This window comes from Argiope bruennichi, chromosome 5 (assembly GCF_947563725.1).
Source record: "Argiope bruennichi chromosome 5, qqArgBrue1.1, whole genome shotgun sequence".
Classification (NCBI taxonomy): Eukaryota; Metazoa; Arthropoda; class Arachnida; order Araneae; family Araneidae; genus Argiope; species Argiope bruennichi.
In genome coordinates, this window is record NC_079155.1 from 24,741,874 (window position 1) to 24,758,906 (window position 17,033).

Consider the following 17,033-nt stretch of genomic DNA (forward strand, 5'->3'; position numbering starts at 1 on the left):
TTTTGCAATATTGTGACGTCAGTTTATCTATCTGGTATACTATACACATATTAAACAAAATCCTTCCTTAAATTTCAACAATGGAAGAAAATGATCATGGATGATAGAAACAATGAAAATGTTTTATATGTCAAGGCAACAATGTAATCTTTTCTTGAAAATTAAGCAAATATATATATATATATATTCAAAAAAACTTTTTTTGCCAAATTAGTATCATCAAAAAGGCAATTTTTTAAATTTTAAAATCATGTAAAATGAAATTTTGTGCAATATTTTAACACATTATCATGGGAAAAATGCTGAAAGTCAGTTTAATTAAGATTAACTAATTAGAAATTAAACTATTTCTAATTAGTTAAAATTCTTAACTTGAACTTTTTCAAAAATCTTATTCCTATGTACACATTCTTACCTACCAAGGTATATACGTGCCAAAATTAGTAGCTGGAGATCAAGCATGTAGAGTTCCAATACATCTCTGCTAATAATAAAAATAAATATGTAAGTGCAGAATAATTTTAGATCTACATCTTGTAAATGAATATTTTCCCACTTTTAATGTTAATTATTATTACATATAATTATTACTATATAAGGATGTCTACCTATTAAGAGTTACTCAATGAGCAAAGGGATATTTAAGCTTTGTTCCTTGTATGATAGAGAACTATTTGACTTAAAGAAGCATATGAAGAGTTTTTAAGTTTAGATTAGAGCTTGATTGGTTAATTTTTTGATAGAAAATTGTAACTACATTTCAAAATTTTTGATAAACTTCCATGAAACAAAAATTTGACATTTCAAGTAATGCAAATATTAACATGGTAAGCATATACACCATAACATTATTTTCAAACCATTTCAGCAAAAAAGTTAATAAAATTAAGCACCAGCAGATTTTCTGAGATTATTGTTTGATGAAAATTTCATATTAAAACTTTTGTCTCACTAGATCCTCAATAAAGTATATCAAATTTTGAGAGGTACTTAACAACTAATATAACTTTAAAAATTGACTTTTTAAAAAAATTTTTTATCATCTCCCTTGAAGTAGCTAAATTTAAATTTGGAACCGAAAGAAATGAAATTAAACTAATCAAATAATTTGTTTCTTGAATTTGAATATTTTAATGCGAAGGATAGTAAATAGTATCATTTTCAGAATCAGCTTAAAATGTATTGAATATGTTTTGAAATTTTCATAATAGTTCAGTGGATTGTTGTTTATCAATTAAAAAAAAAAAAGCAGCACAATACGCAAACAAAATTTCAAGTGACAAGAAAGATTTATTTAAACATCTAATTACATTACAAGAAAGAACAGGAATGATTAAAAATGTACAAATAATAATAATAATAAAAAAAAACATCATTCCTTACTTCTAAAGTTACACGATATCTACAAAATTTTAAAGCACACATTTTTTATCAAAAGCATGTTTTTAAAAGAAACTTATATGGTAAAAGTAAGATATATCTTCATATCTTACATGAGTAATGGGAGAAAAACACCAGGATGAAATAATTTTAATAAGGAAAACAAATTAATTTCATTACAATAATAAAAAGTATTGTTATTAAATAAATTTACAAATATTTATTATTTTGAGAACAAATATGGCAATTGAATTAATGTTGCAGAAGTTACAGGTGAAAGTTTAATTTTTTTCAGATATAAATATATTTGTGCAATAATAATATTATATTATTGTGCTTATTTTTTTTAATTAAAAAAAGTTCTGAATTTCACTTTTTCAGTATATTTGGTATTCTAGTAAAGTATATTTGGTATTCTAGATCTAACAAATATTCTAAATCTAACAAGAAATACAGATAATATATACTATTTCTAAAGACAGAAATTACACATCATTTATTATCATCAAGTTATTTACCTTTCAATTATTGGGTTGGCAACTAAGTGATTGTGGCTTTGATCAATAGTTGGTCTTAGTAAATTTTTTTATTTTGTAAATCTGTTGAAAACACATAACCTATATTGTTTTGTTATTTGAACTTCCATTTTTTTTAATTTAGTAAAAAAATTATATCAGTTGCTTATTTTGTTTCAATTTTATCCTAATTTAAAAATGAAAGAACAAGACAGACATCTGAAGCATATTTTATTATATTATTTCCAAAAAGGTAGGATGCATTGTAAGCACACAAGAAGCTATGGAAACATGGGAATACAAGAAGGAAGGTAGTGTTAAAATTGGTGTGCCAAATTTCATTCTAGTGATTTTTTTTTACTGAAAAATTCACAACGATCTGGCCGTTCATTTGAAGTTGATGAAATCCATATCAAGGCCATTATCAATTTAGATCGTCATAGCACAATAAGTGAGATTGTAAAGAAACTCAACAAATCACATACCCGCATTCAAAAAAATTTAAACAGCTTGGATTTATGGATACCTCATCAGCTATTCGCTTCTGAAACGCAACAAAATTGATTCATTTCTAAAATGACTGATTACTAGTGACGAAAAGAGGATAGTTTATAATAACATTAATTGGAAAGGATCGTGAATGATGAACCAGCCCAGATGACACCAAAAGCTAAGATTTATCAAAAATGATTATGCTGTCAGTTTGGTGGGATTATAAAGGAATTCTGCTTTTTGAACTTTTACCAAATGATTAATTTAAACATGTATGTTCAGCCATTCACCAAACTGAGAGATGCAGTTCAAGAAAAGCGGCCAGAATTGGCAAATCGTATGGGTGTTGTTTTCCAGCATAACAATGCAAAGACCCACACATCTTTGGTCAGTTGCCAAAAATTATTGGAAGTAGGTTGGAATATATTGTCACATCCACCACATTTTTAATTCAGTTTATTGTTGACAAAAAGCAGAAGTTTTATGAACATGGAATTATGACACTGCTGAAAGACAGAAAAAGTCATTGACAAAAACAAACAATACTTAACTGATTAAAGTTATATTTTTAAGCAAAAATTTTTAATCTTCCTTCTCATTTAAAATCCACAGTTGCCAACCCAATAGTTTTTTTTTTTTTTTTTTTTAAATGATGACAAATAAACTTAAATGTAGAAAATAACTTCATTCTAGTTATTCAAAAATGATATTACAATCTTGAATATACATATTACATTAATAGGCATTGAAGATAAAGGAATTGACAATAGGGAAAAATTATTTATAGAACATAAAAAAAAGTTTGGTTAATTGTTCAGATCTCTGATAATAAGCCATTCAAGTATGAGATCAGATCTTGAAACATGGACTTTAAAAAGCTTTAAAAGTAAATAACAGCTAGCAGAAAAGAGAAAGGGATGTAAATAGTAGCAGATTCAGACATTTCGCATAATGGAGTTTTGGGATAGTGCATGCATAGGATTCTTCTTTCAATAAACTAATCTATCTAATTTCACATTATTAACTTAAAAATCATGCTAATAATTTGATTTGAGCCATTTTTTAAACCATTTTTATAAAGAAGAATATATTTTTATTTATTTTTTAAGATCCATCATTGTGTAGCATCCATAATATGCACTGTTATTTTAGAAGATATTTGTAGCTTATAAAACTGTCATAATAAAACATAATTAAATAGATAGAAACCTGACCAATTATACTATAAAAAAGATTAATATCCTAATATTTTATAGTTCATAAAAAATTTATTTGGCAACTAGAACTATTGCATCTGTTTTAATAAACTTACCCACACCTCTTTAGACCTCAGTGGCTCTATGAAGTAGCTTATTTAGAAATCTGTCAATGGATATAAAGAAAATTTGGTTAGCCATTTGATTTTTCAAAAATTTCACCTCAGAATCTTCCAACTGGAATTTTCTGTCCTAAAAATTTTACATGAGAACAAGCAATGAGGAATTTTATTTCAGGCTGGAATTAAATGTTTTAAATGTGTGTAATATCAGTTTTGATATATTTCTTCAGAAACAAAATTTAAAGATGAAGTGAGTAGCATTTCACAAATTCTTAAGTTTCAGAATCGAAAAGTAAAAACATTTGGTTCTATTTGAACCAGACATTCTATTCTAGTAAAGAAGAATGTCAATTACAGAAGTGATTCAAGGTAAACAATCTAAATATTCTTTTCAACTAAAATTTATACATAAGCCAGGATTACATTAAGTCAATTGAAGTTTCAAACAGTAATTTTACTGCTGAAAATAATTTGAATAATAACATATTAGGATTTTAGATATGATGTCAATTACTGGCATGCTAAATATTTTTAAATTTAAATATATGTATTACAGAAAAAGTTTTTATGGCACAGACTTTTACCACAAATTTGTTGGCCTTGGTACTAATAAAATATAGTTTATAAAGAAAAATTATAAATTTAAACAATGTAACTAACAAAATATACTTATTAATTTTCCTTATTTTTTCTCTCTCACTGAGAAAAGTTGAATGATATCTCAACATATTGAAAATATAAAAATGCAATAAAAAATGTCCTGAATTAAACACCAGAAATAAATCAATATTTAACAATGAATTCATTGATAATAAAAGAAAACAAAAAGAATCCTCTAAATTAAATACAAGAAAACATCCTCTTTTTAATTACATAATATTAGATAAAGTTGTGGTTTAATTTACAGATGAAAAAGAAAACATACGTGAAGTTTAACACTTGTGGTATTTAATTCATCATGGATCTGTCTCAGGCATAAAATCTGGATCATCATCATTTTCCTGTTGTCTCTCCGAATCAGAATTATTTTTTGACTTATTGAAATGTAGCCGAATGTGTCTAATCTGGTTACTCTTGTAACTGAAACACTTGTAGCATACTTTACAAGCATACGGCTTTTCTTTAGAGTGAACTCGCAGATGAGTTTTTAAGTCATACTGTCTTTTGTAACTCTTTTGGCATATGACACAAACATGACAATTTTCTATTGAATGCTGATTAATCAAATGGCCATTCAGTAGTTCTTTACTGTCAAATTGTTCATTACATACTTTACAAACCTGAACTATTCTTTCAGCAGAAGGATGACGTCTTTTATAATGTCGTCGATAATTACTTGAATTATTAAATTTCATTCCACAAATAGGACAAACATATGGTTTGATTCCTGAATGTGTTCGCATGTGTAATTGTAAATCATGCTGTCTTACGGCTGTTTTGCCACAAATGTGACAACTAAATGGCCTTTCTCCAGTGTGTGTACGCATATGAATGTCTAAATGGCCTCTTGATGCTACTAATAAGTTACATCTGTAGCACCTGTATTTCCATTTCTTCCTTGTTATGGGAACTCCACCATTTTTAGCTTCTTCATTGTCTGGCACAGTTTTTGAAAAACATATTGTCCTTATAACTGAAGTATTTCCTACAATGGCAGAAAACAAAATATATAGATATAATTGCTTCATAAATCTAAATAAATTAAACTTTGACACAATTTTTTCCTCATTAAAAACATAATTTTAGTTTATTAAATTTGGAAATGAATCATAATAACAGTATAATATATTACAAAACAACAAATTCAAAACAATTTTTTTAAAGAAACTGCATCAAAACTTGTGCAAGATCTTGGAAATTGATTACCATCAATACAGACATATAGTTAATGCTTTGTAACTCAATATATATTAGGTAAAGTGCTATTTATCAATAAAAATTTTGTGAGCTAGAGTTACAAAAATAAAAATTACATATTTTCTGATAATAGACTGCACATGGATTGATTTATAAGTGCGATATGGCAATAATTATTTGAATGTTAATTTTAAACTTATTATCTTGATAATGAAATAATATAATTTACATTTTAATTAATTATAGCACTAAAATTATTCTTTAGTTAACAAATATACTAATCTTATCTTTCTTTGGTGCTTAACTATCTATAGTCTATATTTTCTGTAGGTGGTTCAAGGTCACATTTTCTACCTCGTTATAGTTTGTCTGGTAAACGTAAAATGGTAGAAAATGTGACCTTGAACTGCCTACAGAAAATACACTGACTATAGTATAAAAAAAAACATTGGTTCAATTTTCTTAAGTACTCATTTGTTTTTCTCATTATTAAAAACAGTGTATTAAGCTTCTGCTTATTGCTCATTATGTTTATATATCGATTATTAATATGGGCCTTAAATGATCATAATTATATTTAAAATAATTATAAGGTACACAATACACAAACTAAATACTTTTATGAAATGACATATATAAGAAAGGTAATAATTTACAAATAATCACAGTGACATTGTGACTGTTTAAAAATCTTATTTCTTTTGCAGAAAATAAATTTACTATTTACAGATGGAGTGAGTTGTACTTTCATCCATTTTGCTTAATTAGATTTCAAAAGTCACTGTATTTTCAAAATAATGCAGTAAATCAACTACAGAGCAGCTGCCTCCCCCCCCCTCCAATTCCAAGATAGACAGGACTTTGCAGCAAGTATCATTTTTACAGATATAACGTTAAAATGCAAGTATGTTTGGATAGCTACTACTGGATACTAATTTTATTCAAACTACTATTGGGTGCTCACTTCACAAGCATATCTATAATCTCAAGGCAAAATAAAATTGCAAATTTTTTTCCTTCTCTTCCATAAGTAATGGATGTATATTTCAACAATTTTTTCAAAATTCTAAGGAAAATATATGCTCTTTTGAAGTTCAGAGTACAGCAAAATAAAAATTAAGAAATTTTCTAGTGGGAAGCTGGTTTTGAGGAACAAGTAAAATAATACTAATTAAAAAAAAATCCATACAGTTAAAATCTGCAATAATTTTCTTTAAGTACAATTTTAAGAACCAAGAGAAGTTTTTTAAACAATTATAAATGTTGAGAGTGCAAAGAGAACATAGATTGTGGCAAATTAAAATAGTATTAAGGTATCTTTATGTACCTGTCTTTTACTAATAAAAATAATGACAAAGAATTTATTACTAATTGAATTTGAATGATAATAATAAAACTCATCTAAATGTCATGTAACATTTGCTATTTAAAATTAACTATTGCTATAAATTGCTATTTAAATCTACATAAAGAGGATATTTATAATCATTCTGCTTATACATTAAATCCATCCTTAGTATACTATCAATCACAATAAAAAATTTTAATTAAAAGCATCATAAGTTCAGAAATTAAATATTTTTACATTATAGAATTAAAGCAAATAAAAAACAATAAAAAATCCTAAAAGTACATTCACTGATTTTTATTAATTCCACAGTTTCAATGAAAATATAACAAATTATTATACTTTTGTAAGCAATAGCTAAACATTTTCAAATGATATTAATAAAATTACCATTAGAGTATCTGAATATCTTTTCTTGTTGATAATTTATAAATTATTTGATTAGATGACAATTGTAAGCAACAAGTTATAACTACAATGGTTTGCACACAAATTTAATATGCATCATTTTAAAGAATAGCAATATTAAATTTTACTTATATAATGCAAATTTATATAACATTTTCAATGTACAGATAAATAAATATTATGCTTATAAATAAATATATATAATGCTTTTATTCAACTTAAGAGGTAACAAGCCAAGTTTCATTCACTTGGCCCACTGAAATTAAGTCATTGTACTAGCATACAGTATAGTAATATATTTCTAGATAACATTCTAGAAATGCATTTTTGGTACTTGGACAGTCTAAAGCAATAAAATTTAACAAAATCATGAAGTTGAATTTTTTATGACATAGTGTTTTCTCAGTGCATACTTTGTATATGAAAAACAAAGCAATAATACATGAAAGAAAGATTCTCTAAAAACAGCACTTCCTTCAAATGTTCGAAGAATTTTATTTTCTAAGTTTTCCCAAAAGAAAGCAAATACATACATCCAAAAGCACTGTTGTAGTATTTATAAGTATGTTCATTATTTGGAGATAGATTAATTTTAAATATTATTCTGAAATTTAATAGATGGGGACAGAAAAAATTACCATAAAACACATATTATTTTAAATTTAGTACATATTTAATATATATTATAGCTTTTGATAGACTATAAAACAGAAATCATTAATTAAAGATATTTGGTAAAAATTAAAAGGCTCATCTAGTAAAATTATACACATTTATATTCTATTACTTAATAAAATAGCAAATTCAAATATAGCACAAAATATTAATGAAAAAGATTGCAAAGAAACAGACCAGTAAGGAATTAAAAAAATTACTAAAAAGTTGAAAAAAAAAAAAAAATACAAATATTTATCTAGTATTATTTATAATTAATTTTTAATATCCTACACCAACCAAAACAGCGACTTTTATAAAAGCCTTAAATTTAATTATGAAACTACAGATAAAATTTAAGAAGGATACATAATAGATGTGATTGACATATAGGATCACATTCGTTTCTCTCAATTGGATATGGGGAGATAATAAGGAAGAGATGAGTGTCACTTTAGACACGGCAAATTAAGCAGAAGGAAGGAAGCCAATGGAAGACTGCCAACTTTTCAACCGATTTGTGAATAGGGTTCATTTATTTTAGCATATATTAATACTTTACGTGTACAGTGAACTTTTAAAGCTCTGGCAGCAGTTTTGCAAGCTGTCTGATAATTAAAGTTTCATAAATATTTGAATTTATGGTATAGATCTGAGAGTACTACAGAGTCATTTTTAAGTATATTTAATATTATTATTGATTTTATTTTAATTAAAAAAATTTTGATATCAGTTCAATAATGGTTGAAATTTGAAAAATAGGAAGTATTGGCACTATAAAATAGTACATGCTGCAATATTCATGATATCACAAAACTTGCAAAGGTAAGTTCTTGAAATACTCATAATATAAGTTAAAAAATCTCATAGAAATGATAGCCACTGTTGTATTTTAAAGAAAATTGCACATGCTAATTGAGAAAAATAAATAAAAATCTAACTTAATCAAAGTAGTGATTTGTTTTAATGTTCTGTTCATAAAATAAATATCTTTTTTTCTAATAATTAAATAAAATTACATATATAGCAGCAAAACGAACTTCATTACTTAAGTTTAAAAATATATTTTCTCTGATTTAGAAGTATTTATTAAATAAAGCATTAATAATATATATGAAAATAATACGTAAGTTAAAGCAACTTTAAGCTATAAAACTTCTGATTAATTACCTTGTGGCTGATAATCTATTGGTGCAAAGCTTGCATTGCTTTCCTCATATAGATCTGCATGAGAAGATATACTAGATTGGTCCATCATCATAGGATCTTCAATATCATGTGAGGGACCAGGAATTGGTGATATAGATGGATCTGATTCAATAAGTTCAGACTTAATATCTAAAAGTATTAAAAAAAAAAAATAATTTGAAATTATTATTTATGTAGCAAAAATTTCCAGTCTTAAAATTAATTAATTTTCATGAGCTTTTCCAAAAAGTTGTTTGCTCCAGCTGTAATAAACATAAAACAAGATTTGAATGCAATACAAAATAATGACAATATATTTGCTGAGAAAAAACATTTCATCATTTTTTAATTTCATCTATTTTTAACACATGACCTTCTGACTTATGGGTTCAATACCATCTAAGATTCCAAAAGTCTTAAATGCACAGTCTATATGGCACATTCTTCAAAATTATATAATTTTATGCCAGAATCATTTGTAAAATAATTTCATTCAAATTTCCAAATGCATATATTTAATTAAATTTTTATAAATGTATAACTAAATTATTATTTTATTTCATTTTCCTAGTTATATGCAAACTTGGAGTGTCAGAAACATAGATTGCAGAAATTGAAAAAAATCACAAAATGTTTCGTAGATAAATTACAGCTCAAGTATAACAAAATGTAATAAAAATCTACATAAAGAGGATATTTATAATCATTCTGCTTATACACTAAATCCACCCTTAGGTATACTATCAATCACAATAAGAAATTTTAATTAAAAGCATCCTAAGTTCAGATATTTGCACATAATTTTATTCTATTTTATATGAAAAAAAAAAAAAAAACCTGTACTTTTATTGTTCAAAAAATTTAAATCAAATTATTTAAAAAAAATTTTAATGTGGTTTTCGCTTCCCCCCCCCTTAATAAACTATTGCCTGTGGAAAGTTTACATTAAAAAATACATTCAGGTTCAAGGAATAATTTTAAATCAAAGTTTCTATTCCAGCTTATTTGGAACTCTTAACAATTCATTGGCAGATGCCTGTTGCAACACATTTCTTTGCAAAATTTTAAAGATGCATTCAAGAGCATCTTTTTTTTTACAATAAATTTAAATGTTTTAGCATGTAGATAGATTTTATGCTTAACAAATTCCATACATTCAAAAATATGAATATATAATTGTTTTAAGATGGGGAAAAAAACCAAGAAAGATGATTATAAATCAAATGCAAAAATCTATTTCCATATCTTTATAATAATTAGATAAATTAATAGTTAAAAAACTTATTGATACAAATGAAATTTTTTAAATTCAATTACACAATAAATGCAAAACTTTATAAAATAATGAAGGGGCTTTTTTCTGTTTCTTTTGTTATGTTAAATTAACATGAAGGAATTTGAAGCCACTTAGGATATTTGCAACAGATCTTTAAATTTTACACTATTGGCACTTTATTTAAAGACGGTACTTTATCTGGATCTCATCCTTTTGCAAACATCCACCCATTCCCATTTAGAAAGCATTTAATTCAAATAGATTTTTTTTATGGAACATGTATAAGACAAATATTTAGTCTAGTCGTGAATCTATGATGACACTAGTTCAAAGCGTCAAACCCCAATTATGAAAGGTCGAAATTTTTAAATAAATTAAAAAGACTAAGATATTTAGTAACTTTTTATAATTGCAAGCATCAATTTAACTTTATATTGGATCTTATAAATTAATATACAGCTATAATTGTACAGTCATGAAAGAAATGCTAAAAAAATACACATGGATTTAATGAGCTTCATTTTAGTCAATTTTAGGATATGTTTGTGAAGTATATTAAAAAGATTTCTTGTTGTTGCATAGTTTTTATAAAGGAAATTATACATAATAATAGACAGATAATATTAAAAAAAATTAATAAGCAAATTTTATATCCTTTAAGTCTCCAATAGAACTCTGATAAAATAACCGTAACCTCTAAGAAATAATCATTGAAGTCGGATAAGCACTTTTGACTAGAAATGGCATCATATTCAAGATTTTATTATGCATTTTTTAAAGAAAACATTATGAATGGAAAAACTGGTTTGGCTGTTTGGAAGTATAAATGGATAAATAAAGGGGGGGGGGGAGAAAGGGAAGGGACATATGTCAATTTACAAACAATTTATTAATGTGTTTTTTTAAAGTTACAAATGATGAATATATATATATATATATATATATATATATATATATATATATATATATACGACAAATTACAACTATATTTGGTATATTTTAAATATTGCATGAACAATTGAATAAAAGTTTTTCTTAGTTAACAAATGTTTCTAACAAGAAATCTGTAGCTTTCTGTACGAAATATAATCTCCAACAGAAGACTCGTGTATTATAAGCAACTTCCAACAGATATATTTAATGATAGGTTTGATAATATATAGTCGCAATAAAGAATAATTTCAAATGACATGGAGCATCACTGCTAGCAAAAAGTATTTTACAAAAATTTAAAACATTAAAAAAATAATTAAAATAGCATTATTTAATTAAAAGAATTATAAATGTAATTATTTCATAAACCATTAATTTTAATTTATATTTTGCTTTGAAATTAAAAAATGTTATGACTTTTCCCGTTTTCAATTCAAACACTAGCTTAGATTTAAATTTTTTTTCTAAATTATGAAATTATTATTAATTATGAAAGTGAAAAACAGTTTTAAAAATTTATATCTAAAATTGAAATAGACATAAGTAATAACCTTCTAGAGTTTCTGGTTGATCACTTGAGTCTATAGTTTCAAAAGGCATTGACATTTGACTTGCATCTGAAAAACAGTCAATGTTGCTTTCAGGATTCTTCTCTTGAGATTGTAGAGTAGTCAAATCGTTTGCAACATCTGAGAACTGTAAAAATTAAATATTGGTGTAATGAGTTTAAAAAGTAATACAACTACTTTCAAAGTAGATGACAAAATTCTTAATTCTTCTCCTACTTACATGATTAGGCATGGTGATTTGTTCTAGAGATTTTGATGATTCAATCTGAAAATGATCTATATCAGCTGATTCAGGTAGTACAGAATTCTGGAAAGAATCATTACTTTGGGACGCCTCATAATGGTTATTTGCATTTATTAAAATGTTGTTTGTTAATTCTTCAATATCTGATGACTGAGCTTTAGCTTTTTCTTCTTTGGAATTATCATTATAGTTAAAGCTACTCAGACACTGTTCAGGTACATTATCTCCTGGATATTCATTAGAAGATGAAACTTCCCCAGGTGGATTAAATGCAAGATCTGCTGCACCAGGTGATTCATTAATGAAAGTCTTTCCAAAGGATATTTCAGCAAGCCCTTTAATTCTTAATTGCTGTGCATGTTTTGTAAGAGTAGCTAATTGGTCACGAGTCACACTTACTTCACCTTCATACATAAATTCTACAAGTGGTTTCAGCTCACTATATTTCATATGAGGTATGATTATTATGGGATGTTTGCAGGGATTCTCTGAAAGCAATGTCTGGAAGAATGGACTACAAGCAGAAAGTATTACTTTGTGTGCTTTTATACTCATTCCATCACAGGCAAGGGTAACATCAACCAATGTTTCAGTTGAAAAAAGTTCCTTGACCATATCTACTACATTACTCATGTGATTACTCCATTTCAAACGGTATTGTTGAGCCATAGTAATGCAAATGATGGATAATCTTTACCTAAATAAAGAAGAGTATTATCATAAAACTATTTTTATGTTTTCAGAAGTAATACATTTCTTTAAAATTAACAAACTAATGTAGAAATTTCAAATGGTTAAATAATTTTTCAATAACATAAACAAGTATAGGTCCAGGATTTTAACCCTTTCTGCCACGGGCCAGTAAATTTTTTGAAATAAAATGAAAAAACACATGATCAATAAGTTGAATACACATGAATTTTGCTACTAAATTAAAAAACAAACAAACAACTTATCTCCTACTGCACGGATAGGAAATAAGTTGATGGGTGGTGCCCACAAACATGGACACCACCCATCTAGAGCAAGCTCTGCATAATCAGTGTGTTTCTCATAGTGAACTTGTGAAACACACTGCCATGTTTGCAGTCATATATCAAAATATTATTATAAATTTCAACTTAGTATAATAAATATTGAAATGTAACTATTAATTTTAAAATGTTTTAATATTACATGAATTTACTGAAAATGTAATTTTAATTAGCAGTCAAATCTTTAATAACTGTAAATATTAATAATATGACAGGTATAACTCTGAGAAAATAAAAATTATATAACACTGTTAATGAAATTTGTAGATTTTGGACTTCATTTGTACGTGCAATCGGAATTTAATTTTTTTTAATTTTGCATTAACCTCTGATAAAATAGTTTTATTAGAAAGTTTCAAATTGCTTTTCAAACAAGATGCTAAGTTCGAAACATATTTTAAGTTCTAAATGTATGTTCTGTATTATCATTGATTTAGATTTCTGTTATACCAGAATTAAAAACAATCACAAGATCTTTCTAAAATATATTTTATAAAATGCCTGTCTTCACGTTTTTTTTTTTATTATGTGCGTCAACTGAGAGATGCATAAAATTAAATGGAGGGCTGCATGCATCTTCTGCTCGCATAGACAGATTGTTTATACCTGTCTTTTAAAGTTATAGTAAAGTTTTTTTTTTTTTTTTTTTTTAACAAATGCTATTACATTAGTGATCTAGAAATTTCTAATATCAATTTGGCCCCTATTTTTTTTTAATGGAAGAAGTAAGAAATTTTTTTTTAAAGTGATGCAAAAAAAGGCATTCTGCTTGTTTGAGGTTTGAACTCATAACGTTAGGGTTCATAGACGAGCAACATAACCACTAGACAAAAGTGATCACTCGTGTCCGGAGGCTGTTATTTGTTTATCAAGTTACCACCACAATACTCCCCCATCAGTGAGTCGGTGGAGAAACAAACAATTTTATTGCACCAAGTACTATGACTAGCGGCGAAGGTTTTCGTCGAGTCGAGCGTGTGTGAGTGGTTGCTATTGCATCAAGTGAATCTGACAACTTTTTGCTGTGGATAAATGGCACCATGACAGCTGCACAGAGATTGCATTTGGTAGTTCAGAACCCGGGTCACCAATGTGCTTGTTTGAGGATCAAATTCGCAACGTTAGTTTTTTGTAGCCGCGTAATATAACCACTAGACAAAAGGGATAACTCGTGTCTGGAGGTTGTTACTGTTTATGAGGTTACCACCACAGCATAATTCAATAACTTTTTTCTGTATCATAATTCAATTGGTTTTAAAGATACAGTTATGAAGTTTTTCTAATGATATTGATGGACGGATAAGATAAACTTTCTAATTGACTGAATTTGTCTACAAGGGATGCATGAAAATTTAAAATGCATAACTTTTCAAAAATTAATAGGAAAATTTTTCATTCACGTGGTCTTATTTTGAAATAGTTTGCCAATTCATATTGTCTACTCATCTCTAATAGGTAAAGAATTAAACAGCATTTCAATCTTTTCGGACCTGTATATACAAGATATCTCTGAATTCATGGACCAAACTTCATGCATAAGTACACATAAAGAAACCCTTTTTTATATGGCATTGTTATTATTTTAAGGAAATCAAAAATATATGCTGAGAAATCGAGAAATGGTGAGGGTCCAGTGGCGGCCCATGTCCAGATATATGAAATGAACCACTCTCACAAAGTTAGCATGTAAAAGCAGAAATTTTTTTAAATCCTATTTTGTTCTCTTGGGAAAGTATTCATTGTACAACCTTAACACTTCTCTTTTGTTATAATTTGTAGCCAAGTACATAAGATGCATGTCTGTTATCTCAAAGAGTGGAAATTGCTGCATCTTGCACAAAATGTTCCCCCAAAACAAAGAATCATAATGACATATGAATGCAATAAAATTGTTTTACAGACCATTTAATAATGTAAACTAAATAAACCTCCAAAACTTCTCAATATTTTTCTGGAGAGTTTCATTTTTATTTATATATGTCACTAAACTTGTATATTGTTTGCTCTAAAAATATTATGTAAATAAAAAAACTGTTCCTGTTCCTTGGCATTTTTTTTGTTTTTTTCTGCTTACACTTTCACCTCCGACCCCATATTACTATAAAAAAATGCATCTTTGAATGCATTTTACTATCCTTAAAATTTGGCTCATGACACCTTGTATAGATATTTTATAATACAGTTGCCAAATTCATTAATTCATCATTATACATGGTTGATAAAGATGACTACATGCTAATGGTAAAGAATTCAATAAGTTATTCAGATTTTTAGATGTTATTTTATATACTAGTTTTTGAAGTTTTAACAATTTTCATGAATTTAGAACGAATTTACAGATGAAATATATTCATATTATATAGATAATTCATTGCAGTATAAAGCATTTTTAAATCTTGGCATTGGCAGATACCATGATATTAGTTCATAAAAACATGCTGTAACTAGTTTGAGAATAAAAAGTACACATTTTTTTGGTTATTAAAGATTCAACTAAACATAAAAAAAATGATTCTAAGTAGTGCTCATTTATGAGGCCATTTTTTAAAAAGTAATTTTGTGAAAATGCATATGCTTTACTATTGCTCATCTTCATAAATATATATTTATTTTTATATAAACATTTGGCATTTCTAACAAATTGTAAACAATAATAACAAATTGTATGTTATGAAACAGATAGGAACTTGACAATTACAATTGCCAGCGTAAATATTATCTTAATATTTAACAAAGTATAAATTTTTAAAATGCTTACAGAAAATGGCTCCAAATTCAAACAACGAAACTGCTCCTCTTAGATGTGCTTTCACTTTCTAAAAAAGTTTATGCCAGAAAGCTACAAATATATAAATTGGATTTCAATAATACAAGTTTTTTGCATTTTTGAAAAATTACAAAATAAATCAAAAGAATATTAAAGACATGCAAATACATCATTTTTACTAAAAGGAAATACCCTTAAATATTTTTAGAGACTGGCATAAAAACTAATAAGAAAAAAGTGGAAAATAGTTAAACAAAATATGTATTCAATGAAATATATTAAAAGAATACATAAATCAGAACAATATAATTTGTTAAACGACTATACTACAGTTTATATTTCAGCTATGAATTCCTAAAAGATGTGTAAAGAATACACATGTAATAATTTTCAGCTACTTATGATTTTTTTGATGAACTTAATCATTTAATCTTTTATTATTTTTTTACTATAATAGTTTATCACTGCTTACATCAGATATTTTAACTTTCTAAGTAATTTCTCTAAAACAAATGGTTATCGCTTAAGTTTGTCAGACGGATCCCTTTCGTTAAATTTTGAAAGTATTTTTTATTTCAGTTATAAAAATTTAAGAAGTAATGATGAAGTTGATTTATCAGTAACATTGCATTTCAAAACATTTTATTTAATCTGAATTATTTCATTCATTTTTCTAATGTAAGAAAATAAGCAAATGAACAGCAAAAAAAATATATATAAGCAAGATCTATATATCTTTTGTCTATACATATTATGTTGTGGTAATGCACTACATAATAACGTATACTTACAATCACATAAATACGCACGATATTCATAATTATTTCCCATCGCAGAATATAATCAACCACAATAGCAAAGAGGTAAGCATTTACGATTAAATCGAGAAAATTATCGACGCCATTATGCAGTTAATTTTTACAGTTAGGGAGCTGTTAAAGAGGACTTTAAAAACAAAAGATGAACAAAATAAAATTTTTTCCGAAAATTCCAGTTAAAAGAAGGGATTCCATTAAAAATTGAAATAAGATTATCTTACTGAAATATTAA

General features: G+C 26.5%; 1 protein-coding gene across 1 annotated transcript; it reads right to left on the minus strand.

The window, feature by feature from the left end:
* Positions 1–1,411: 1,411 nt before the first annotated feature.
* LOC129969041 (zinc finger protein 182-like) lies at positions 1,412–16,887 on the minus strand. The gene is made up of 6 exons (XM_056083446.1): positions 16,775–16,887; positions 15,975–16,055; positions 12,159–12,879; positions 11,921–12,065; positions 9,143–9,310; positions 1,412–5,350 (listed from the first exon to the last, which is right to left on the minus strand). Exons 3-6 carry the CDS (start codon positions 12,849–12,851, stop codon positions 4,662–4,664), a joined length of 1,695 nt encoding a protein of 564 aa, XP_055939421.1. The 5' UTR covers positions 12,852–12,879; positions 15,975–16,055; positions 16,775–16,887; the 3' UTR covers positions 1,412–4,661.
* Between the last annotated feature and the right edge of the window lie 146 nt (positions 16,888–17,033).

What these genes read in the sequence shown, in the direction of transcription:
- LOC129969041 (XM_056083446.1), bottom strand. Translation starts at nt 12,851, where the DNA reads ATGGCTCAACAATACCGTTTGAAATGGAGTAATCACATGAGTAATGTA. An exon ending in TCAACCAGAAACTCTAGAAG is followed by an intron (nt 9,311 to 11,920) that starts GTTATTACTTAT and finishes TAATACTTTTAG; the next exon opens with ATATTAAGTCTGAACTTATT. An exon ending in AATAGATTATCAGCCACAAG is followed by an intron (nt 5,351 to 9,142) that starts GTAATTAATCAG and finishes CTGCCATTGTAG; the next exon opens with GAAATACTTCAGTTATAAGG.